The sequence below is a fragment of the Myodes glareolus genome, chromosome 7 (assembly GCF_982192425.1).
Source record: "Myodes glareolus chromosome 7, mMyoGla1.1, whole genome shotgun sequence".
Taxonomy (NCBI): domain Eukaryota; kingdom Metazoa; phylum Chordata; class Mammalia; order Rodentia; family Cricetidae; genus Myodes; species Myodes glareolus.
Genome location: NC_142032.1, coordinates 56,717,316 through 56,743,877, shown reverse-complemented (window position 1 = coordinate 56,743,877; position 26,562 = coordinate 56,717,316). Strand labels below are relative to the sequence as shown.

The 26,562-nt window shown below is 40.9% G+C and overlaps 1 protein-coding gene across 2 annotated transcripts in view; it reads right to left on the bottom strand.

Moving 5' to 3' along the window:
- Pacs1 (phosphofurin acidic cluster sorting protein 1) overlaps positions 1 to 26,526 on the bottom strand; it is a 131,884-nt gene extending 105,358 nt beyond the window's left edge. Inside the window, exon 1 of one of the 2 annotated variants that reach the window (XM_048457925.3) lies at positions 25,991 to 26,526. In XM_048457925.3, coding sequence (XP_048313882.2) covers positions 25,991 to 26,340 — 350 coding nt within the window. In that variant the 5' untranslated portion in view covers positions 26,341 to 26,526. The remainder of the gene's footprint in view (positions 1 to 25,990) is intronic. The other variant, XM_048457926.3, reaches the window with a different exon arrangement.
- Between the last annotated feature and the right edge of the window lie 36 nt (positions 26,527 to 26,562).

Sequence of the window (26,562 nt, the reverse complement as noted above, 5' to 3'; positions counted from 1 at the left end):
CAAAGATGAAAAAGAATATGATCGGGGGATCCCTGAGATGCTATGCTGGAATTAAAGCTGACAATTTGAATTGATGATTTTAAAGACAACTATATCTATATACCACATATATATATAGTTGCATTTCCTGGCTCTGATATCCTGCACCAGAAGCAATAACATCCTATCACAATCAATACAACAAACTCCTAGACACTGGCTTCTAAATGTCAATCATCCACTAAAAGGTCTAGTACCCTGTGGCAGTTTGAATGAGAAATGTCCCTCAAAGATTCGTGTATTTGAACACTTGGTTCTCAGTTGAGAGCTGTTTGGGAAGGTTATAGAATCTTTAGAAGGTTTATCCCTATTGGAGGAAGAATAACACTTGGCGGGGGGGGCGATTTAAAGGTTTTCACCTCCCCTTGCTTTCTGCTCTCTCTTTGTTTTCTGTAGGTGAATGAAAAATGTGACCAGGTAGCTTTCTGGTCTTGCCAACATGCCATACCTTTCTCTGCCATTATGGACTGTAACTCTCTGGAACCATAAGTCAAAATAAACTCTTTTTTCCTTAAGTTGCTCCTGGTCATGTTATTTTATCATAGCAAGAGAAGAGTAACAAATACATACTCCTTAGAGAAAGAACTGATCCCAGAGCCAAGGACAAGAATAAGACAATAAAATTGCACATCCTGTTCTAGAAAATCATTACATATTCAAAGAAGGATAAGGACAGATAAAAGGTAAATTACGTGAAGGGCTGGCTTTCTTCGGCAGATTTACAATACTGGGCATCAGTGATACTAACAAACTACAAAGCAGTGAATAAATAGATATCATTTAGTCCACACAGGAAGGAAGGAAAGGGAAACCTAATTATTACAAATGCAAGACTAACGGGAGAAATAATGGAAACAAAAATACCATCACTTAACAACTATAAAGTGGGGACTGACTTATGGAAGACACATTGGTAGCTTCAAGTTTGATAAGGGAAAGGACTTTGTCATAATCTCAAATATCTGCATATAAAATTCCTATCTGTTAGGAAGAAGAAAACAATGACATTCTAGAGGTGGGGGAACACCAGACACTTAGCCAACACCAACATGACCAGGTGACCAGGGTTAAACTTCTCAGCAGCAGGCTGGTTAATGCAGTGTGCCTTGATGTGTTAAGTTGGAAATGCACAGTAGCATCTTTGTGATACTTTTGGCCAAGAAATCACAGTCTAAGTCTGGTCGTGAGACAACATTAAGGGGTTTGGTTTGCAGATCTTCCTCGTGAATACAGGACACAAATGATGGAATAGATTAAAGGGCTATGCAGACTGCAGGACATCTAGAGCCATAACAACTAAGAGTGGTTCACGTGCCTTAATAGAATTTTTTTTTCTTTTAAGACAGGTCTTAGCTGGCCTGAGACTAACTGTGTAGACTAGGCTGGCCTCAAACTTATAGAATTCTGCCTGCTTCGGCCTCCCAAGTCAGTTTGGAATTAAAGGTGTGTGCCCAGAGGAGCTTTAAAGATTTGCACCAGTGAGGTGGTGCATATTGGTAGGATTTGCTGAAGGAAATAGAGACAGTATGATCACAAGTTTGAGGACAGCACGGGCTACACATTGGCTATTAGTTTGTCAATAATCTCCTTTCACCATGTGGTTCCTGGGAATTAAATTTAGTTCACCAAGCTTGGCAGCAGGCACCTTCACACACTTAGCTATCTCTCACCAGCCCACAACGGTATCTTGGACTATTAATTACCTAACTAAGAGAGACATTTAGTAGTTAATCGGAGCGTGCTTTTTTAAATATATAAAAGACTAACTTTTAACTGTGTATACACATGTGTAAATGTCTATATGTGTGCATGTGTGAGTGCAGGTGCCTACAGAGTTCAGAAGAGGGTATCAGAACCCCTGGCACTGGAGTTACAGGGGGTTGTGAACCACCAGATGTGGATACTAAGAACTGAACTCAGGTCTTCTGGGAGAGTAGCAGATGCTCCTAACTGCTGGCCCTGGGAGGACTTCTAATGGGGAAAAATAAGAACTGAAGTATTACAGAGAGACAAAAGGCATCATTTGTGTAAACTGGACTCACATGGCTCTGAAGAACTTAGAGAACAGCAGAACAGAGTAAATATAGTAAAATGGGAATCTGAGTGACATGGCAGAATAAGGATGTTCCTCGTAGTCACAAACTGGAAGAAAATAGTATACATTACATTAGATATAGACACAAATGATAGAGGATTTGGTCTGTAAAATGATCTACAAATAAACTACAAAAGGGTAAACACTAATTTTAAAAATAAGAAAGGGACTTAAACAAATACTTTATAAATGCAGATAACCAAATGGTAAATTAGCAGATATTGAAGGTCATTGGTTATGAAAAGGCAAACTAAAACCATAAAGGTTGGTGAGATGGCTCAGTGGATAAAGGAAATTGTTGCCAAGCTGAGACCTGAGTTGGATCCCCAGAACCCCCACTGTAAAAGGAAAGACCTAATTCTTGCAAATTGTCCTCTGGCCTCCTTATATGTGCTATCACACCCATGTGCATGCACATATATACACATACAGAACAAATAAATATAAAAAATTGAAATCCACAAGGGACCTAAACATTCATATCTATTCACAAGACTAAAATTAAGGAGAATGATAAAACTACATATTGGTAGAAATGTAAAGTAATAGAAACTTTGGTATAAAACTACTATACTATTCTATAAATAATAATAGTAATATTATATTACTATCATCATCCATCTACTGTTATATGACATATTACAAACTTACAAACTACAAACTTATAAACAGACAAAAATAACGTAAGTTGATCAGAGCTGAGGGTATAGCTGGGCCTTCTATGGTTAAAATCAAGGTATCAGCCAAGACTGTGGTGGAACAAGCTCTATTCCAAGTTTACATAGTTATTGGCAGCATTCAGTTCTTATGGGCTGTTGAACTGAGAGCCAAAAGTTCCTTGAGGTGGGAGTTATGACACATGCGTTTAATCTCAGAAGAGACAGGCAAACCTCTGAGTTTGAGACCAGCCTGATCTATATAGGACAAACAGGGCTACACACAGAGACAATGTTTCAAAAATAACAACAAGCAAACAAACAAACAAAAAGCAAGTTGGAGTTTTTTTGGTAGCTATGTCTTGAAGTTGCCTAGAACTCCAAACCATTCAGACTTCTCCACTGACAATTCACAATACGCATATCCAACAAAATGGAATTATAATCTCATAGAACATTATCATGCAAATCCCACCAGCTTTGCCATATTAGAAGACTCTACTCACAGGTTCCACCTACATCCAAGAGTATGGGATTACACAAGAGCAAAAATTCCAGAAGACAGATCATGGGGCCATCTTGAATCCATCTGCCACAGTCAGTGAGATTTTAAAACTGATACAACTGCATTTGATAAGCTGATGTTTCTCCCAGTTAATTCAAACACACACTCACTCGAAGACTTACCACTCCACCCTCACATATTCACCCCTTTATGTTCACAAAAAGACATGTACAAGAATTTTCATAATAAGTCTGGCATAGTGGTACACTCTTTAATCCGAGCATTTGAGAGGCAGAGGCAGGTGAGTCTCTGTGAGTTCAAAGATACACAGTGAGACCCTGTCTCAAAAAAAGCAAACAAGCAAGCAAACAAACAAAAAAGAATGTGTGCCAACAACCTCAATGTCCACTGAAATCAAAAAACATCAGATCCCTGGAATGTTAGAGATGGTTGTAAGCTACCATACAGATTCTGAAAACCAAACCCAGGTCTTCTAGAAGAGCAGCAAATGCTCTTAACAACTAGGACATCTCTCCATCTCCAAATTTAAACATACACACACACACACACACACACACACACACACACACACACACACACATCAAAAGCCTAAGATCTATGACTTTCACTGCATTTAAATTAACTTTGATTTGCCTGGCGATAGTGGTACATGCCTTTAATCCCAGCACTGGGGAGGCAGAGACAGGCGGATCGCTGTGAGTTTGAGGTTAGCCTGGTCTACAGAGTGAATTCCAGGACAGATTCCAAAGCTATAGAGAAACCCTGTCTCAAAACAAAACAAAATCAAAACAAAAACAACTCCCCACATACAATACGTCTTTTAAGAAATTTAAGGATCTGAGCATAGTGGCGCACACCTTTAATCCTAGCACTTCAGAGGCAGAAACAGGCAGATCTCTGAGAGGCCACCCTAGTTACATAGCAAGAATTACATGGTGAGACCCTATCTCAAAAAACAAAGGGGAGAGCGGGGGAGGGGACTAGAGAGAAGGTTCAGTAGTTAAGAGCACTCATCACTCTTTCAAGGGATCTGGATTCAGTTCCCATATCCCACATGGTAGCTCACAACCCTCCATATCTCCAGTTCCAGGGGATCTGATAGCCTCTTCTGACCTCCACAGGCACCAAGCAAGCATGTGGTACACGTGCAAAAATGGAGAACACTAATACACATAAAACAAATACTGAAAATAAATAAAATAATAAAAAAATGTGACAGAGTAGTTAAGGGTATACATTCAAAAGCTAAATTACCAGAGATTAAACTCAGGCTATGATTTCCTGAGCAAGTTTCCTAACCTCTGAGCTTCTGTCCCTATATTTGAAAATCAAGTTAACACACAGATTGATTAGATAATTAGAACAGCACTGAGAATATATTAGGTACTCAGTATCAATGATTATTAAGCAAATCATTTTTTAAGATTATTTGTTTATTATGTATACAGTGTTCTGCCTGCATATATGCCTACAGGCCAGAAGAAGGCAGCAGATCTCATTACAGATGGTTGTGAGCCACCATGTGGTTGCTGGGAATTGAACTCAGGACCTCTGGAAGAACAGCCAGTGCTCTTAACCACTGAGCTATTTCTCCAGCCCTTATTAAGCAAATCTAAAAATGCAGTTATTAAAGCTAGGGAAAATTAAAGTAGGCCAGGAAAGGAAAAATTGTAATTTACTGTAGAGCTTAACAGTGTCTTGCTTGACTATGGTCATAATTATAAGAACCCTGAGTAATTATCTAACTAAAATCACATTCTAGCTGGGTACATGCCTATAATCTCAGCAACAGAAGGCTAAGGAAGGAAGAACAAGCAACCCTGGGCTAATGGACAAGACATTATCTGGAAAACACAAACAGAAGAAGCATCAAGAGCAGGACAGCTCTGGATAAAAGCCATTACTGTGGATCCCAGCAGAGAGAGAACTGACTACAACAGTCACGTGGCCTTCACAAGAGTACTGTGACTCACAACAATAAAAACAACCTGTAAAAAACAGTTGGTATGAGCCGGCGGTGGTGGCACACACACTCGGGAGGCAGAAGTGGGCAGATCTCTGTGAGTTCGAGGCCAGCCTGGTCTATAAGAGCTAGTTCCAGGACAGGCTCCAAAGCCTGTCTCGAAAAACAAAAAACAAACGAACAAATTAATATTATAATTAAAATATTAAAATTTATATATTAAAAATTATATTAAAACACTCCCCAGCAATTTACATTACAAGGGCTCACTGCTCTTCTATCTACTAATAAACCATGGATTTCTCAATTCACTGGCTGGAAGGCCAGGGTGATAATGAATTCATATGAATGGGAATTTTTGCATTTTTTTTTGAGGAACCCAGGGCTTCAAACACGCTAACACTTGTGCTCTATTACTGAGTTATATCCCTGACCTAAGAATTTAATTCTCACAATTCATTACCTATGCTCACAGTATGCTTCTCACTGGAGAACATAAAGTACTTAGTGATTTTATCTTAACTCTCAAAGTGTTTTTTAAGCAACAAGACAATGAAGAAAAATGAAAGTGAGTGGTTTACCTACTCTTCATTTGCAAAGCCAAAATTAGCCATAGGCATCCCAATAGGCAAATGCTCCTGCTGTCTTCCCATAAACACACATGCTTCTGGAAAATGGATGCCAATTTCCATGAGTAAGCTATGGCTCTAGTTCCCATGCTCAAACTGGACATATCCAAACTTTAGCAGGCTTCATCTTGGTAATTATGTCTTTATTTCTGGCAAAGCCCAGTTAGCAAATAAATGGACACTAGGGGTTCTGTAACTTATAATGAAACTTACTGCACCTGCTCTTCCCAACAATCAGCCAGATGGTTGCCTTTATTTCTTTCTACTTTAATAAGATTGGGATCCAAAAGGATTCTAATTTAATTAGAGCTACAAATCCAGTGTTTAGTCTACTTTGTCAGGAAACCTGCAAACAGAAGTCTGAAGATTATACATGGTAACAGTTAAAACTGTTGACCTGGCAATAGTAGACAGGGAACCTTAACTCCCCTTCCCCTGTAAAAAGATTGATGACCCCCTTAATTGTCGTCATCATAGAGCCTTCATCCAGCAACTGGTGGAAGCAGATGCAGTGATCCACGGTCAAGTTGTGGGCTGAGTTACTGGAGTACAGTTGAAGAGAGGAAGGAGCAATAGTATGAGCAAAGGGGTCAAGACCATGATGGGGAAACCCACAGAACAGCTGACCCGAGCTAGTGAAAATCAAATTAAAAAAAAAATCAAAACAAAACAAAAAACCTGTTAGCTTGGGATACGGATGTAGCTCAGTTGGTACAGTGCCTGTTTAGCATGAACAAGGCCCTGGGTTCAATCCCTAATACCACAGAAAGCAGGTGAAGTGATGCATTCCTGTAATCACCTATAGAGGTGGAAGCAGAAAGACTGGAAGTTCAAGGTCATCCTTTACTGCAGAGTTTGGGGCCAGCTCTGGCTACGATATCCTGTCTCAAAAAAGCAAAGCAAGAGGCTAGAGATAGCCCAGTTGTTAAGAGTAGAGCTGTCTGTAACTCCAGTTCCAGAGAATCCAACACCCTCTTCTGACCTCTGAGGGCACCAGGCATGTATGTGGTACACAGACACACATGCAGGCAAACATTCATTCACATAAATAAGAATATGTGAATTATTTCAAAAAGCAACGCAAAACAAAAACAAAATACCTCTAGGTTTTATGTTTCTTCCTACAAATAAGCTCAAGAGAAAAAGTGAGCGGTGTTAAAGGCAAAGGTTCAGAACCAAAAGAAAAAAACGGATATCAACAAAAACTTAACAACAACAACACCCTGCGACACTGCTTACGCTGGCTCGGAAGGCTCGGAAGGCAAAGGCAAGGGGAGCTCTGTGACTTCCAGGCCAACCAGGACTGCATAATGAGACCTGTCTCAAAAAACAACAAAACCAGACAACAAGAACAAAACCCACTTGAGGGAATTCAGATACACAATGAATGGAACATCATAATTATAGTAAAGGCAAAATGTTCTTAACAAGTGAGTCTTAAAGGAGTGCCATGGTAGTAGAAATACCTCTAAAGTACTTTCTAGACCAGGACAGTAATTGCAAACAGTACAGACATTTGGTGGCAGAAAAAAAAAAAAACAAAAGAATGCCAAACATCTTACAATCCACATGGATAGGTACCTTTAAATCCCATACAACGAAGAAATGACTAACTTTCCACATCGTTTCCGTCATATATTAAGTGACTGAATGTTTAATTCTAAATGGGACAACTATAACAACTTCCCACTAGCTCCCCACAAGGCTTAGGGAACATCTTGAAAGAGGGGGATGGAAAGAAAGTAAGAACCAGAGAACGGAAAGAAAAGCTATAAAATGCTGTCTTTTGGACACAACATGGCTTATAAAAGTTCACTAAATTGTACCCACTCAAAGTACAGTTGATACCTGAGCTAAGACCAGCACAGGATCCAAACAGTCAAAAAGTCAAAATCCCAGCAGAGGATTGGGAGAGCCTCACAAGTCCTCTCCCCTAGCTGATGGGTCATTAAAAGTTGATCTAGGATGGGTAGTCATTTCTCTTTGGCAGGGAGTGGGGGATCTGGGGCGGTGAACTCTGCTAAGCTGGCCAAGCTCCAGTGGATGGCCACACAAATACACAAATACAGGCAGTAATAATGGGACTCAGTGAGTTATTAAAACAAAAAGAATGAAATCCTAAAGTAAATAGAAACACAGAAAAGGAAACTGACCTGAACAAACAATTCCTAAAGGATAATATCCCAATGATCTTGACAATCAAAAACAGGAAAAGGAAAATCTAAATTAAAACTACACGAGAAACCATCTTAGCCCCTGCCAGAAAGACTAAAACAAAAAGGGAAAATACCAAATGTTAGTGCAGGAATGGAGCAACAGAGGCTACAAAATGATATGAATATGAAAACACATGTACCCTGTGACCCAGAATTTCACATTCAAGAGAAATGAGTGTCAGGGCTGGAGAGATGGCTCAGTGGTTAAAAGCACTGACTGCTTTTTCAGATGACCCAGGTTCAATTCCAGCAACCACACGGCAGTTCACAACTGCATGTAACTCCAGTTCTAGGGAACCTGGTACTCTCACACAGACATACATGCAGAAAAACACCAATGCACACGAAATAAAATAAATTATTAAAAAAGAAGTGAGTGCATAGATCAGATCTACCAATATTCAAAATTGCTCCAAACTAGAAAATTCCAACACAGCCAACATTGGCAGAATAACTAAGAAACCACAGTATCCATACCATGAAATGCTATGTAGCAATAAGAAGAGATGAACTACAGCTAGTATTGAAAGATTCACAAAGTGCATACACTAAAGCACGCAACACTATCTTATACTGTCAGAAGTCAGACTACTGGTTTCTTAAGTGGCAGGCGGGAGAGGCAGTGACTAGATGAGGACAAGGTGACATTCTGAGATTAGAAACGCTCAGCTTCTTGATGTGGGTACTAGATATGTGTGTCTGGCTTATAAAAGTTCACTACATTGTACTTATTAAATTGTGTGCTTTTCTTAGCATTATGACACTTTCAGTAAATTTTTTGATTTCTTTAGTTAGGTGTAGACCATGTGAAAGGCCTTCAAAATTTACTTTCATCAACTATAAAATCAGCTGTTGGTCCCATTCATAGATAATTCAAACTACTTTTTATTTAAGTCTGTAAGTCTTGACCCAAAAATTTTTGTTTCTTTAACCATTTAGCACAGAGTAAGTAGTTCATGAATGTAAACTCCGTGCACATAGAGGACAAATTTCACTCTATTTTGAACAGAACTCAGATTTATTCACTATTTTGGGAAATCATATTCCAGTAGCATTGCCACACATCATCTGAGTCACCAATGCGACACACCTAAGTCAATCTCTATTCATAGATGTCACATCCACAAAGATAAAGCTACATGTACCCGCAGGCACACAACAGCTACGGCTCCTAATTCACTGAGTGCACTTACTGACATTTGCCTCCTGAGAACTTACACATAGAAAGACATCCTTGATTATAACTAACACACCATTTACTTCCTCTGTATTGCAGTAAAGACAATGTAGACCTGTCAGCAAGTTTTATTATATAAGCATTTCATTTCAGGATGGAAGAGGGGTCATAAAGAAACCGGGTAGAAGACCACCTATAAACCACCAGTCTAAGCTGGGAATGGTACATGCCTGTAATCCCACAACTCCAGAAGCTAAGACCAGTCCAGTCAGGACTACAGTGAGTGAGACCCTGTCTCTCAATACATAAAAAGAAAAAATAAACCAGTTCATTACAGAAACTATAAAGAGAACTCAAGAATTCTAAACCCAGAATTAAGTAACTGCTTTAATTCTAACACTCGGGAGGCAGAGGCAGGAGGATCTCTGTGAGTTTGAGGCCAGCCTGGTCTACAAATCAAGTTACAGGTAAAGAAGAACACGGCAGCCATGGCTACCTAAGGAAATGTGTCATAAACCTCACTAGACACAGTGAAGGAAACAGGAATTCAAAGTATAAGATCTGAGTCTGTTTTCTTTTAAGTCACTGAGATACAATTTGGCATTCAGGAGCAAAGGGCCCTATTATTTTTCTGTTCTCTTTCAAAAATAGCTCCACCTTCAAGATTATACAAATTAGATCATTCTGCAGCAAGATTTCTCCTTGCTGAGCTCCTAGGTCAGATAGGAAGTATTTTACAGCAAACTAATGATTTTACAAAAAACATGGTTTTTTAATCTTCAGTTTCATTAGGTTTCCGGCAAAGGATTGAAGTTACCGTTATCAATGGTTTCTGCAATACATCATCTCTTCAAAAAGCATTCAATAAACATAGATCAGAGTAAGTTAGCACAGAGTAAATACACAGCAGAGTAACTAGAAATGCTGAGATTCAACTGCCCTAAGGGTTACATCATGGCCTAAAACACAGGAACAATGTAACTAGATCTTTAACACTTAAGGAACCAACCCTACCAATTATTCTATAACCTAGAAAATGCTCAAGGAAATGTATTTCCAGTTAACCAGGAATGACAAAAATGGAAATAAACTCCAAAACTGCTCTGAAGCATTCTGTTACAGATACTGTTTTCATGATGTCACTAAGACAGTGAAATGATAATAAAAATGACTTGAAATAAACCAGAAAGCAAACACAAAGCTGTTAAAAGAAACACTGAAGTTATTATTGAGCCCTTTTGCTTTGTCATACCTCAAACTTGGTAGAAAATATATTCAGGATTCTCACCTTCTGAGTTCCCACCCTGCTCCTACCTCCATTATCACAGCCTCCTACCACTGTGACCTCACCTGCCCCTGCCCTTTTCTCGGGATGATTCTGCACAGAGACCAATAGTTTTACAAAGGTTGAAGTAACCATAATGTCTCTTTTCTAGCTCTAAGCCTTCTCACTCAAGGTTAATTCAGGAGTTATACAATGACCAATACTCTTGCCAGGTCAGTGGTAGAGCACTTTTGCTTTGGCTCTCTCACATTGCAAAACATGCGCACACATGTGCGTATACACACACACACACACACACACACACACACACACACATCCCTTTAACTTCTCTTATTTTACCTGCTACAGTTTTCTCCCTTATTTATATGACTGCAGTCACACTGGTCTCCTAGATATTGCGGGAACCTACCAGCATTTCCTGTCCCCTCTACTAGGAAGGGTCCTCCCAAAAAATTTACTTGGCATGACTCACATAATTGTGTGCTTCACCTGGCTTGCTCAGTTCTCAGGTTCTTCTCACCTTATTTGTGTGACTAGAGGAAAACTTTGGATGTTGAGGAATATACCTTGTTTTGTTTAATTTTGTTTTCTGACACAGGATCTCTCCCTGGGATAGGGCTTACCAAGTCAGCTAGGCAGCTGGCCAGTGAGCCAAGAGGATCCTCCCATCTCCACCTCCTCAGGCCTTGGGATTTACACGTGCACACTACCACACAGATCAACACCTTCTACAAACTGCACTGCCGTCCCTATCCTATTCCCCACCTTCATACCTGTCATTTGTCAACTGACTGATGCTTATCCTGTTCCTAGAGGTAAATATAAGAGCTGGAAGTTTTCTATTTTATTCATTATTCTGTCGCAGTTCCTACAACAATGGATACAGAGCATTTGCTTGACATGTGTATATTTATTAAAAGATAGCACCAAGAAGGAGTAAATAAAGAGACATCTTCTTTAGATGAGCAGAAAGAAAAAAAAATAAAGAGACATCAAAACCCATACAGCTAAGAACAGCCAAATGAGAAATCAAATTTTAAAGTAAAAGCATTTTCTAGAATGTGATTTAAATGAGATTGCTACTGACTTTTTCTTCAGAAAAACACCTGAGTGAGGAGAGAGCCAGTGCTGAGAGAGAGAGAGAAAGAAAGATAGAGAGACAGAGAGGGAGAATATCTTAAAATTATTCTTAAAATATTTTAAAATGCATTTCAAAAAGATGAGGTCTCATCATTCAGGGCCATGATGTCCATTTCAGTGGCCCCCAGTTCTAGGTCCTACTGGAATGTTAAGTAACTACACCACTTTCCTAAATTCTCAACCAGACAAGTTAATCTGATGCCTTAGGTTAGGCTAAAAGTCCATTCCCAGTCCAATGAGATGGGCTTGCTTCCCCAATGAAATAATTCTTTCTTTATTCTCCATGGAAGTAAAAGTTAATCAAGGATTACTGGACAATGTTTCAAAACGTTACTACTATTCTTCATTATAATTTTTTAAAGGAAAGCTTTAGGACTCTTCAGTCATAAAAAACAAAGTGATTATGAAATTACACATACTTAATGAACAATCCTCTCCATTAAAGAAAAAGACATAAACAACTTTACTGCACATCTTGGTGGCAGAGAGGAAACAAAATTAGACCATTAATAGCCACAAGAGTTATATTCCCAGTGGACCTTGGTTTCCAGAACTGCTTATTCATTTTCATCCACAGCAAAGACAAAACGCTGCAGCAACTTGTCATGTATTTTAATTTCAAGAAGATTATTTTATTAAACAGTAGATTTATGGATATTTCACTGTCATATTCTAGTGTCCGTGACTGATCCAAAGACTAATGAAAACATGCTTGTGAAGACAATGTCAATGCCGGCTATTATAAATCAGATCGACCTGAGAACATTTTGCTCCCCCATGTTCATAGTTTCACTGATATAGCCAAAACATGTGAAGGTAATATAACATCTATGAAGATAGAAGCCCAGACACCTTACATACATCTTACACCTTTCCCCTGGTAACAAAGCAACAGTGGCTAGGGAGTATCTTGCCTTAAACTACCATGGAGAAAGGGGGTTAAAGGTAAACAAGGCTGACTTAACCAAGCAAATAGTGCTTAAACACACACACACACACAACTAATTCATAGTATGTATTTCTATCTCTAAATAGCCTTTAGTAGAGTGCTTGATTCCCGGAGATTATAAAAGATTAGACACTTCCTATATTTTCTATTTCTCTGGAATACATCCTAGACCAGGAAGTAAACAAACTATTCTGTTTTTAAAACACCCACCTCTGAACCTCATATTCTTAGGCTATGCTGCTAGCTCTTAGTTGCAACTTCAAAATCTGCCATCCTTCTTTCCTTTCTGGGTTGTTTTGGTTTTTGTTTTGTTTTGAGTGCTGGGGACAAGTCCCAGGCTTTGTACATGCCAGGCAATGCTCTATCTCTGACTTATATCCCTAGCCCTCATTACTGACATTTTTTAGTCAATGGTTTCATGGTATATTAGAAGCAAAGGAGAAAGGGATTATCTTGATAACAACAAGAATCAAAACTAAACTGAGAAAAGGCAAACATACAACTTGAATAGTTATGCACCATGTAGAGTTGATACTATTCATCAAGCTCCTTTCCTGAAAAACCTGGTTGGTCATGATAACCTAGGCTCAAGGAAAGGTTAATCTGCTTTATGACCCCTTAAATATAAACAACAAGCAAACAGGGTTGCAGACTTCCAACCATAATGGGAAAATAAAACCTTTGTGCTGACAGAGGAAAATAAAGTCAGGTGTAATAGCACACACCTATAACCTCAGCACGTGGTGAGGCAGAAGAGTCACAAGTTTAAGGCTGGCCTGAGATACAAGACCAGACTCTTTCCAGAAAATAAAGGACAGAAGGCAAAAAAGGAAGAAAGTAATGAGAGAGAAGGAGGAAGGGAGGCAACAAAGGAGGGAAGGAAGAAAATACACTCCAGATACCAATGCTTCAGGAGAGATCACAAAGCTACATTTCTCCTGTAAAATAAGAACATAACTTTTCTATAGTTTGAAATAAAAAGGAAAACTTAAGGGAGACAAAAGAAAAGTATCAACTCCAACTTAAATCCTCTCTTTAGAGTTGCTCAGCTTTCTTTGACTAAACTGTGAGCTGTAAACCGGTTTAGTTGCTTCTCTGGCTGCCAAATAAAAGCTACAGAAGTCAGCAGGTAAAATAGAGAAGCTGTCAAGTCAAACCAGATCAAAATAAAGTTGTGGTTTGTAGGCGGGGCCTGAGCCATCTCTTCCGTTCATGTAAGTGAGCAGGATGTGGCAACAGGATCCCAACCCCGCCACTGCTTCAGACCAAAATATTTTGTTTCAGCTTTCTAGTCTAATATGCTTGAGGTCTGGCAAGAGTTATGCCTAAGGTGAACTCAATCAGGAACGGTGGTGCTCTTCTGTAATTCCAGCATTTGAGAGATTGAGGGAGGAAGATGGAGAATTCTAGGCCGGACTGGAACACATAGCAATACTTTTTTGTAAACAGAAACAAATAAACAAACAAATAAATAAAGATCAACCCAAGATCTTGTAATAATACCAATAAGAAATCAGAATATCAAGCCAGGCATGGTGGCACACACTTTTAATCCCAGCACTCAGGAGGCAGAGGCAGGTGGATCTCTATGAGTTTGAGGTCAGCCTGGTCTACATGAGTTCTAAGACAGTCAAATAAAATAGTAAAAATCTGTCTCCAAAAAGAAAAGAAAAGAAAAGAAAGGAAGGAAGGAAGGAAGGAAGGAAGGAAGGAAGGAAGGAAGGAAAAAAAGAAGGAAGGAAGGAAGGAAAGAGAAAAGAAAAAAGAAACTGAATTGGTAAATAAGAGTGAGCAATAAAAATAACTAATATTTAATTTCTATGTGCAACACATGCAATTAACAATGTATTAATCCCCTACTTAGTTCTCACAGCTGTGTGAGACATAATTATTAGGCCCATTTTATAGCTGATAAAATGGGAGCATTAGAGAGGTTAAATAATTTACTCAAAGTTACTCAGATACTAGTAGAGTCAAAATTCAAATCCAGGCTAAAGGACTCCAAAACCCACACTCATAGCCACTATACTAAGCATTCCCATGGCACCCACAATGGTGATAGAACAGCATTCTGCAATTCCAACAAAGCATAAGGCAGCCTATACTACTGCTAACTACAGCCAGGTATTGGAGAGCCAAGCTTAAATAGAGGTATCTCTTGTGACAATCACAAGTTATGAGAAGAATCCCAACGTTGTTCATCTAAACTGTGTGGCAAATAAAAATGTCTCCCCAAGAGTGAGAAGAAACTTTGTCTAGTTTGGTAGTTGCTGCATCTAGGTGTTTTGATGTGCTTGGTAGTTTGCGGTTTTGTCACATTTGTTAATAGGCCAAAATGCAAATCTTTGTGAAGAGCCAGACCCACAAGACCATTACCCTAGAGGTGGAGCCCAGTAATGCCATTGAGAATGTGAAGGTCAAGATCCAGGATAAAGAGGGCATACCCCCGACCAACAGAAGCAAATCTTTGCAGGCAAGGAGTCGGAAGGTGGCTACACTCTTTCTGATCACAACATTCAGAAAGAATCCACCCTGCACCTAGTCCTTCATCTGGAGGATGGCTATTCCCTGTGGGCAGTGATGGCATTACTCAGTACTATAGCCATTTGCCCCAATTTAAGTTCAGAAATTACAAGTTTCAGTAATAGCTGAACCTCTGGTAAAAATATTAATAAAGATTTTTATGCACAGTAAGCTAGGAAAAAAAGGAAGAAAAGAAAGAAAGGAAGACAGGAAGGCAGGAAGAAAGGTCTCCCCAAGAGAACCTATCTCATAAAACAAAAATGAGACACTTTCTTGATTTCCTCTTCTGTGAGGCATGAAATCTCAGGCACTAAGATCCACTGCACACTCCTCAACAGAGGCATTCCTGGCCTTCCTGTCCATCAGGAGTATTCAGTCCCCAACACTCCCAATTACACCACCACCACCCACACAGATAGTGATACCACTCACTATCTGACCATTATCACAGATCCAGTTATTTGCTTTTTTTTTCTCAAAGTTTATTAAAATACAAAAGTCTCCATTTCTGCCCCTCCTCCCAACTTCCTCCCACTCCCCCCACTCCCTCCTCTCCTCCTTCTCCATCCCCAAGAGCAGTCAGGGTCTCCCGCCCTGTGGGTAGTTCAAGCTCATCCCCCCTCCTTCCAGGTCCAGGAAGGTGAGCATCCAAACAGACTGGATCCCAGAAATCCAGTATATGCAGAGGAAACAAGTCCCAGTGTCATTGTCAATGGCTTTTCAGAAAGACTCCGGGCCAGTCACATTCAGAGAATCCGGCCTCATTCAGAGAATCTGGCTGGATCACGTGCTCGCTCAGTCCCAGTCAAGTGGCCTTGGTGAACTCTCATTAGATCAGTCCCCTTGTACCAGTGGGTGATCGCACCCCTCGCGGTCCTGATTTCCTTTTTCATGTTCTTCCTCCTTCTGCTCCTCATTTGAACCTTGGGGGACTCCGTCCGGTGCAGATCCAGTTATTTGATGGTTTATTGTCTGCCTCCCTGTACTGGAATGTACACTCCAGTAGAAAAGTGATATTGTCAACCTCTTTGTTACCCTTCCCTAAGCACCTAGGCATCTGTGTTTGATACACAAAAACAAGAATTAAATATTTGTTGAATGAGTGAATTGTGTATAATAGATATTCATTTAATAAATATTACAGATAAACAGGTGTTATGGGAAAAATCAGTTATCAGCTTAACAAATGTATTTTTGACTGTATAGACAATAAGTAAATAAGAAAATTTCAAAAATTGAGACACCAGAAGAAGCTTCACAAACATCAGGGTGGACTGGGCAGGTGACGACACCCTTTGAAGGTACAAGAATCAATAGACTTCCAGTGAGTTAGTTTGCCACTTATGCAGGGGTGAACTTTTCAGTGGTGTAGCTACAAGAACCACCCATGCTTCTCCAAATAAGCTCAATATTTCAACAATTACCAAGTTAGACTTAGAATCCACTCTCTGATCTGTCATTGGTGTCCTATCTTGGGTAATTTATTCACATCTCCACAGAAAAAGTAACATAATACTTGGCAGACCCCAAAAGTCAGCCACCATGGATATTCCAAAATATGAGCACCTCAGCCAGAAGGAACAGCAAGCATGAAAGCCCTAAGAACAAATTTGCCCAAATTCATGAGAACAAGGAAAATAGAAGTCTCTATCAGTCAGGAAAGGGTTAACCACATTATTAGGAGGCATCTGTCTCCTAAGTCATGGAAAAGCTTTTGCTTTACTATTTTTTTAAGGCAAGGTCTCATCCTAAAACTCAGTGGTTTGTGGCATACACAGCAGGTCTTTAAGTGAAAGACTATGGGGGAAGGAGTAACTACCCTAGAACTCTTTATATAGACCAGTCTGGCCTTGAACTCACAGAGATCCTGCAGCATCCTCCCAAGTGCTAGGATTAAAGGTGTAGGTACACATTGAAGGGACACCAGCCCATCGAGCATGTGACTCTAGCAGGCCTTGCCTTCTCCATTCCCCCTGCCTTGCTAAAAAAACGTTAAGATTATCCAGGCGGTAGTGGCACACACCTTTAATCCCAGCGCTCAGGAGGCAGAGGCAGGAGGATCTCTGTTGAGTTCGAGGCCAGTCTGGTCTACAGAGAGAGTTCCAGGACAGGCCCCAAAACTACAGAGAAACCCTGTCTCAAAAAAGTAAAACAACAACAACAAAACTGTAAGATTACATTCTTTTAAAGCTAGCCACCAAGGTCTATTTCCTTATTTGACCACTTCCTCCTCCTGAGTTTGACTACCAAAATCCAACAATCAAAAGCCCCCTCACTTAACTAACATGCCCAATTAAAATTAAACACCTCATCCTAACACAGGGTTTCCTATTTTACCTTCAAAAACTCTTACAAGTTGTTCTCAAAACCACACATATGCTATGGCACACATGCATATGGATTCTGGCCGGCATTTATTACTCCTTGTCGTTTTTTTATAACATCTATTCCAATTGAAGAGAAAGGATATCTCACTGTGGTTCTGATTTGATGATTAGTGACTGAGAACTCTTTTCTTACACCTGTTGACCATTTGTAGGTTTATTTTGAGAAGTATTAGTTTAGATAGTTTATTCTTTTTCGTTTTGGTTTGAGACAGTTTTTCTTCTTCTTTATGTAGCCCTGACTGTCCTGGAACTCAATTTGTAGATCAGTTGATCATCTCTGCTTCCTGAGTGCTGGAATTAAAGGTGTGTACCACCATACCTGGCAAAGTGCTGGGATTAAAGACATGTGTCATCATGCCTAGCTGCAAATATTTTCTAAAGCCATACATATTAACACTAGAAATATTGAAGCAACTTTTTTTCTCTAAACTCATATTATCAAGTAGGTCTTTCCAAGGTTCTCGATCTGTCCTATCCAGTATGGAAGCCACTAGTCACGTGTCTAGAGTGACATGAAATAGAGCTGCTATAATGCCAGGTGGAGTGACGCACACCTGAAATCATAACACTACAGAGGCTGAAACAGGAAGATCACAAGTTCCAGGCAGTCCAGTCTGTGCAACATGGTGAATTCCAGGCTAACCAGAGCTACCTAATAAGACCCTATCTCAAAAGTAAAACAGCAACAAAAGAATAGAAAGACAGAAAGAAATAGAATCAATGTAATGAAAGAAGCAAATTTTTCTTTGTTTTCTTTTGGTTTGTTGTCATTGTGAAACTGGTTTGCCTATAGCCAAGGTGACCTTGAACTCCTACTCTACTGGGCTGAGGAAATGAATCTCAATCCAAGTAGTCACAAATGATTAACACAAAACAACTTTAAAACAAAACATCTCACATCAGGCGGTGGTGGCGCACGCCTTTAATCCCAGCACTTGGGAGGCAGAGACAGGCAAGGTGGATGGGTCTCTGTGAGTTCGAGGCCAGTCTGGTCTATAAGAGCTAGTTCCAGGACAGGCTCCAAAGCTACAGAGAAACCCTGTCTTGAAAAACCAAAACAGATAAACAAACAAACAAAACACAACATCTCATCATCTTAAGACAAACGAATATCTATTAATATACTGTTAGACAGTTGATTGGTTTTCACTGCTTTGTTTTTTAACTTTTTTTTTAAGTTTAGTTTTTCAAGACAGGGTTTCTCTGTAGCTTTGGAGCCTGTCCTAGAACTAGGTCTTGTAGACCAGGCTGGCCTCGATCTCAGAGATCCGCTGCCTCTGCCTCCCGAGTACTGGGATTAAAGGAGTGCGCCACCACCGCCTGGCTGTTTTTTTTTTTTTAACCTTTTATTGATTCTTTGTACATTTCACATCATTCATCTTGATCTCATTTATCTCCTCTCCTCATCCATTTGTAGCCATCCTGCCCTTGCAACCTCCCACTCAAAACAAAACAAAAATTAAAAGAAAAACCAAAACCCAAAAATAAAACAAAATCTCAGTGTGGAATTGTCTTCATTTTTAAAGATTTATTTTCATTATTACTTACAAGAAGGTGTGAGTATCTGCATGCAGGTTATGTGCACAGAGTGCAGGTGGCCAAGGAAGCGGGAGGCATCAGATTCCCAGAGGTGGAGTTACAGATGCTTATGACCCCTTAGGACTGTTGGAAGAGTAGCAAGTACTTTTAATTGCTAAACCATTTCTCTAGTCCTTTGACTACTTTCTGCTTTGGTTTTTTTTTTTTTAACAAATCTTTTTTTTTTCTAACTTTTTATTTTTAGATTTATCTATTTTATATGATGCGTGTTTTGCCTGCATGTCTGTATGTGCACCACCTTTGTGCCTAGTCAGAAGAGGGCATCAGACTCCTTTAACAGGAGTTAAAGACTATTATGAGCAACCATAACTCTTAACTGCTGAGCTAAATCTCCAACCCTGATTATTTTTTGAAAGTAGCTGAGGTTGACTTTGAACTCACTATGTCGCAAAGACTGGCCTAGAATTCCTGATCCTCCAGCCTCTGCCTATGAAGTACCCAGATTACAGGTTCATGTGCCACCACGCCAGGCTATTGGAATGTTTTAAGAAATTATATTCTCACTAGGAGAAGGATCTTTGTGAGTTCAAGACCACCCTGGTCTACATGAGAGTGAATCTGTCTAAAAGAGAAACAGAGTCAAGCAGTGGTGGCTCACACCTTTAATCCCAGAACTAGGGAAGCAGATGTGGGAAGTGATATGGCTGGGAGTAGAGGGGAGCTCGGATTCAGTCTGAGGTTTTGTAGAGAAGGCATTCAGTCTGAGGACTTATAGACACAGGATACCCCATTTGATCTGAGGATTTCACAGAGGTAAGAACTAATGGCTGGCTGCTCTGCCTCTCTGAACTTTCAGCTTTTACCCCCTAATATCTGACTCTGGGTTTTTATTATTAAGACTAATCATCCTCGAGCTACAACTGGATGTGGTGGCATGTCTCTACAATTCTAGAACTTGAGAGGCAGAGACAGGAAGATCAGGAACTCAAAGTTAGCATCAGCTACCTTAAGTAAGGCCAACCTGGGCTATGTGGTACTCTCCACATGTAAAGGTGGAAAATGTGAATCAACTCCATAAAATTCTTCTCTGATCTCCACACAAACATCATGGTAACCACCTTCTTACCCCCTGCAAAAAAAAATTAAATTAAAAAGCTAATACTTTTTCTGAAGGTTCTCTTGATAAGCAGCAATGTATTGTTAGTGATTTGCACTCCAGGGGAAGATGCAAAGTTCAAGGCTGTTGACTGAAACAGTCATTTTCTGATTTTCCAGTCAGCTTTCTAAATAACTGCCTGCAAATTTCTTTTTTTAAAATAATTTACTTATTTTTATTTTATGTGCATTAGTGCTTTGCCTGCATGTATGTCTGTATGAGGGTGTCAGATCTTAGAGTTAGTTACAGAGAGTTGTAAGCTGTCATGTGGGTACTGGGAATCGAACCCAGGTCCTCTGGAAGAGTAGTCAGTGCTCTTAACCGCTGAGCCATCTCTACAGTCTGCCTGTGAATCTCTATGTAATGGCACCACTGCAGAGGAGTTACCAGCATACATACATCTGGGCTCTCTAAAACCTTCCCGCAGTGCTGGTGACTCCTGGGTCCAGGCCTAGAGAAGAGGGAATCCTGTGAGGTTTGTCAACTGGGTCCACCTTGTTTGCCGTCCTCTCTGAAAGAAGCACTTGGGCCAGTTTCAATTCTCACTTTTCTCATGAACACTCCAAATCCTATGCTGGCAAATCATTCCCAGTCAGAAGGATTCCCAAAGTACTTCTAGAACATGATGTCAGATGCAAGCTAGACAAGACAGGTCTACTTCAACAGTTTTAAGCCCAGGCCAAAGCAGGCCCCATCTTCCCAGGTAAAAAAGTGGAAGGACAAAGCCCCAACAGTCTCAGACAAATATTTCCCTCCTTCAAGAGCAGAAATTAAGAACAGCAACTCACTGGTTTGGCCACAAAATGAGAAACTGGAAAACTAGCTTTAAAAGAAATCACATAGCCTGATAGTATTGAAGAAAGCCTTTAATCCAGCACTTGGGGAACAGAGGCAGTCAGATCCTTGAATTTGAGGCCCATCTGGTCTACAGAGCAAGTTCCAGGACAGCCAGGGCTACACAGAGAAATCCTGTCTCAACACAGCCCTCCCCAAAGGAAAAAAAATCACGTAACTACTAATGTGTCCCAAAGATCTGTAAATCAATACATGTAAAATAGACTCAGTGAAAGTCATTCTCTTTCTGCCTTAACGAATCTGAGCTTCCAAGGGATGATGGATGATATTGCCCTGATAGGGAGGATATTCTATTACAACACTCACACTGTGAAATTCAAATCTCCTAGGGCACAAACAATGCTTTTAAGACTTTCAATGCTAAGGAGATAACAGACATTTCACAAGCTCTCTCTTATTTGATCAATTGCATTTACTTTACATCTATCATTTAAGAAATACTTGTTCCTGTGGCTTTATAAGTCTTTGTTGTTATTTGTTTGATATACATCTTAGGATGGGTGATAAGTAAAAGTATTTGTAACCAATGGTTGAAGTCTAAGGTACAGAAGAGTATGTCCTGCCATACAGTAATCAGAGCGAGAGCCCAACTTGTATGTGTTTTTGTAGTTAAAGTAGCATCTCTCCCCAAATGCTTTCATGCAAATAACATTTCTGCTGCAAGTTATCCATGCCAGTTCAGCGTGGCCACCTTCTTTGGCTATAATATTTTTGTCTAACAAGGGTTAACCATAGTACTTTTTCTGTTTGTTTAATATAATTCAGTAAGAAATTGTGAGGAATAGTTACTGAACCCATTTCCGAAGTAAGCACAAAGATAAGGACATTCAAGTGTGTTTTGAAATGAAGTCCCAATTCAATACAGTTTCTATGTTATACAGAAGAATATATATCAACTCCTAATCACTTTTATATGACTAACAAAATTTTGTTTGCTTATAAAATTTAATAATTTTCTGACTTTCCTAATATTAGCAATTCAGAAGAAAAATGTGAGAAAATCTCACCAAATAAAAATTGAAGAGAAAGGATAGGTTAATAAGACTCTAAAACCTTTGTTTTACTATCAAGCAACATGCTACACACTCTCCTCCTCTCCCCATTACACCCCACACATCTCCTTGCCATACCCAGCCACAGTAGGGGAGGAGAGCAACCCCAGCTCTTAAAGCTATGAATTTCATAATGAACAAGAGCAGAGCTGCCTAGTCATATAACAATTTTGATGGGTTTTTGTCCAAAGATAATCATATTTCATGGTGGCTATTTTGGAAAGGTGCAAACAGATGGGATCAGGACCTTTCCTTTTATATGGTTTATCTTTCTATACTGCTTGAGTCATGGACATGTTAATGCTGTTTTTTGTTGTTGTTGCTATTTTAAATGTTGGTAAAAAAAAAAACAACAAAGCAAAGAACAATTAAGCCTTTTTGTTTTGATTTGTTTTTTTGTGTTGTTTTGTTTTTCAGGTTTTTTTTAGATTGGGTTTCTCTGTGCAGCCCTGGCTTTCTTGAATGTCACTCTAGAGACCAGGCTAGTCTGGAACTCATAGAGATCCTCCTGCCTCTGCCTTCCGAGTGCTGGAACTAAAGGCATGCACCACCACAGCCTGGCCAATTAAGCCTTTTTAAAGCCAACTATGAGCATGCTATTGAAAGTTTTAAAAATAATACTATCAATCCTGAGAATTTAGTAAACAATAAAAATGAGCAGACATGTACCTAAAAGCATAGATGCTTTTATAATGCTTACCTTTATTTAAACATCCAATAAAGGAAATTATTTTTTTCAAAAACAAGCAAAATTTTCAAACGTATCAAGGACAGCAGCATTACCTTCCTACTGCTCTGTTACACTCCCTCTTGTCTGTACTAGGTGACACCCACTCCTACAGTGATTGCTTTTCAGTTTTGTTTTCAAGTCTTTGTTTTTGTTTGTTTGTTTTCAAGACACAGTTTCTCTATAGCTTTGGACCCTATCCTGGAACTAGCTCTTGTAGACCAGGCTGGCCTTGAACTCACAGAGATCGGCCTGCCTCTGCCTCCCCAGTGCTGGGACTAAAGGCGTGCACCATCACAGATCGGCTCAACTAAATCTTGTTATATCTCCCTGGCTGGCCTGAAACTATGAAACTCTGGCTGTCCTTAAGTCATTAATCACCCTGCCTCAAACTCCCAAGTGCTCTAAGCATATGCCAGTATGCCTAGCTCCCACGTGTTCCTATGCACACCTAACCTCAGATTTGCATTGCTTAGGTGCCTATTGCTCATAGGTTTGTGTTGCACTGGAGTTACATGAGAGAAGAATGTTAGTTCCAGGTTCTATACAGTTTCATGGTGTCAGTGTATTTTAAGTAACATGAACAAGGAAACAACAATTCACCAAATGACTCAATACTTAGAAGGGCCAATAACGGCCTTTTTCTCCCCACAGGGAGTTTTCTATCCTGAAGACATGCAACATGCTCCAAGAAGCACAAGTGTTTCACAAGGTGCTGGGAGGCACAAGGATAATTGCTAGAAAACAGTCATAGAAGGGCAGATGATAGGCCAGGACTAAACAGTAAACAAGACATAACTACACACATCCACATACAGAATACCTACCCTGTATCTTGGGACAGTAATTTATTATGCAGGCCTTCTAGTAACCAAGAGCTCTTACGGTCAAACCAAAACTCAACATCAGTGATTCTTCCCTTTGTTCCCCTTTGTGATAGCTTCTGCCCATTAATTCATGTTTTTTTTAAATCTAACATGCCAGAAAAGGCAACTACCCAAAGGTCACTATTCAAACACTCCCAGATACAAAGGAGAACATGTTTCACTAACAGCAGACCCCTGCAGGATGGAGTAGAGGACTCTGATGCAGTGACTAGGAGGAGCTGCATACTTCAGCAAGAGAAAGGCCCACATAGAAAGAGGCCTGCTTAGCCAAAAGGCATACTGTACCATCCCACAACAAGATCTCACTTGAGTTTGGTGTCGTGCTAGATCTCTGGCCAAAGTAAATTACTATGGTTCCTGATTTCCTTAAAGGAAGAACCAAGAAAGCAGACAATATAAATGAGAGCAGCAAATGAGAACACGAGGGCTGAGGGTAGGGTGGAAATGGCAGTCTACCATCATCTCCTGAAGCTTCAAACCCACACTTCTGGCAGCAATTCCAGTCCTACATACACATATACGCTAAGGAAACTTCTGCCTAGGAGCACAAATCCTGGGCAAATCCATACTACACATATACACATTCTACTGCCCATGTTAGCAGGAAACAACTCAATATTCATCAGAATCGAATAGTAGTTCATATAACCAAATATTATCCATTAGGAAAAGTACTAAAAACTTAAGAGCTACCAAACAATATTGATAACTTGCACAAGCCTGAGTTAAAAGTGACAGAATACATACAGTATAAGACATTCATTACAAGCTCCAAAAACGGTGAACCCAGGAGTGGAGGTGCAGTCCTTTAATCCCAGCACTAGAGAAGCAAGACACAGGCAGATCTCTGTGAGTTCCAGGCCAACCAAGGCAAGTAGGATTCTCTCTCTCTCTCTCTCTCTCTCTCTCTCTCTCTATCTATCTATATATATATAAAACTAAAAAATATATTGCTTACAGACTCATTTGTAATAAAGCTATAATTAAGAGAGACAGACAGACAGAGGTAGAGGAAAAACACAATCCAAAAGAGTGTTCACCTTTGTAGGGGAAGCCAGATCATTGTTCAGGAAGGGACACACTCAGAGCTTTAACAGGAGGGATAGAGCTCTGTATTTTTCACTAAATGACATGAAAAGATGGGCTAGTTATCACTTTATATGCCCTATATATTGGTGTGATATTGTTCAAAATAAAGGGAGACAAGGAAATAGTAAGAGAGTTGAGGGTGGAACCCCACAATGCTCCCAATCTCTAATTTACACACACATCCACCTGCCATGTTGGGCTAACAGAGTGAGGCTAGAACCTGAGAAGCACAAAAAGAACACCTCCAGGCATCTCTTTGTGCTTATTGGGCAAAACCAACCCTGCAGGCTGTCTTATTACAGGACCGGTTACAACACACTGTCCCCAAAGAGCTACTGAAGAACTGCTTTGCCACAGGGAAACAGAAAACATTTTCAAGTATATCGTTTGATGCAAGATCCCAGATGGTTCCAACAACATAAAAATAGATTGAATTTAGGAACAAGGCAGTCATTTTACAGATCCCTGAGGAACTGGGAGACCCTATGACCAGTATCTAGGGGAGGAGGAAATGAAAACTTGCATTTGAGAACACATTCAATTGATGCCCAAAACGAAGGGCACAAAGTACCCATAGAATGTATGTAATGTGAAGCACAAAAAAAACGTGTGTACTGAACCCCCCAAGTGTCATTAAACCAGCTTTACCTGCAACAGGTAACAACTGAATTTGGCATTTGCTGAGTATATTGGGAAATACCAATCTCTACCACATCTGGGTAACATATGTACAGCCCACAAGTGCCAGAGAGGCAGGAAGCAAGAGTGACTTACTGATCGTAAGGAAGGCCGTATTATTCGGTCAGACCCAAGGAAGGCTGGGTTCAGAAGGCCAAAAGGGTGGTCCTGGCCAAGGCAGAAGGTGGGGCTACTGGGAGAGGGCAGGCCCACACAACAATCTTGGAAGGCCCAGGCGAAGGCAGCACCCCCGCCGTCACACACACACACCTCCCCCCACTCTCTCCACCTCCCTCTCTCACCCGAGCCGGGACGAGCTTAGGGTGGCGGACGTCCCCCAACCAAACAGGGAGAAATGGGGAGGTGGGGCCTGTCACAGAGCCAACCTGACGGTCCCCTAGGCGCACCCGCCCGTTGCTCACCTGGGCACACAGCTGGACGAGCTCCGGTCCACCTCCCAGGTGGCATACAAATTCATCTGCACCGGGGCGGGGGTGCGGCCTGGTCCTGGACCGCCGGGAGGCGCAGAGCCCGAGGCCACCGCGACGGCCATGGAGGTGGAGGTGGAGGAGGACGAAGAGGAGGCGGCCGCAGCAGAGGTGGACGAAGAGGACGAAGTGGCCTGGGCCAGCTTGGGGGGCGTTGGCTGTTGCGGCAGCGGCTGCTGCTGCGGTGGCTGCTGCTGGGGAGACTGGGCGACCCCAGAGCCCCGCTGGCCGCTGCCGCCCCCGGCGCCACCGGGACCACCGCCCGCCCCTCCGCGTTCCGCCATGGCCTGGCCAGGGGTCGAGGGGGCGCAGGGCTTACGCAGACTGAGGCCACGCCGAGTGGCTCGCAGGCTTCCCTCCGCGGTGGCGGCAGCGGGGGCTCAGCGCGACTCAGACCGCCCGGCGGAGCGCGAGCCGCCAGCGAATCTGCACGCACGCGCGGGCCTTCGCTGCGCGCGGTCCTCGCGCTCGCCCGCCGCCGCCTGTTGCGGCCCGCGCGGCCCAGA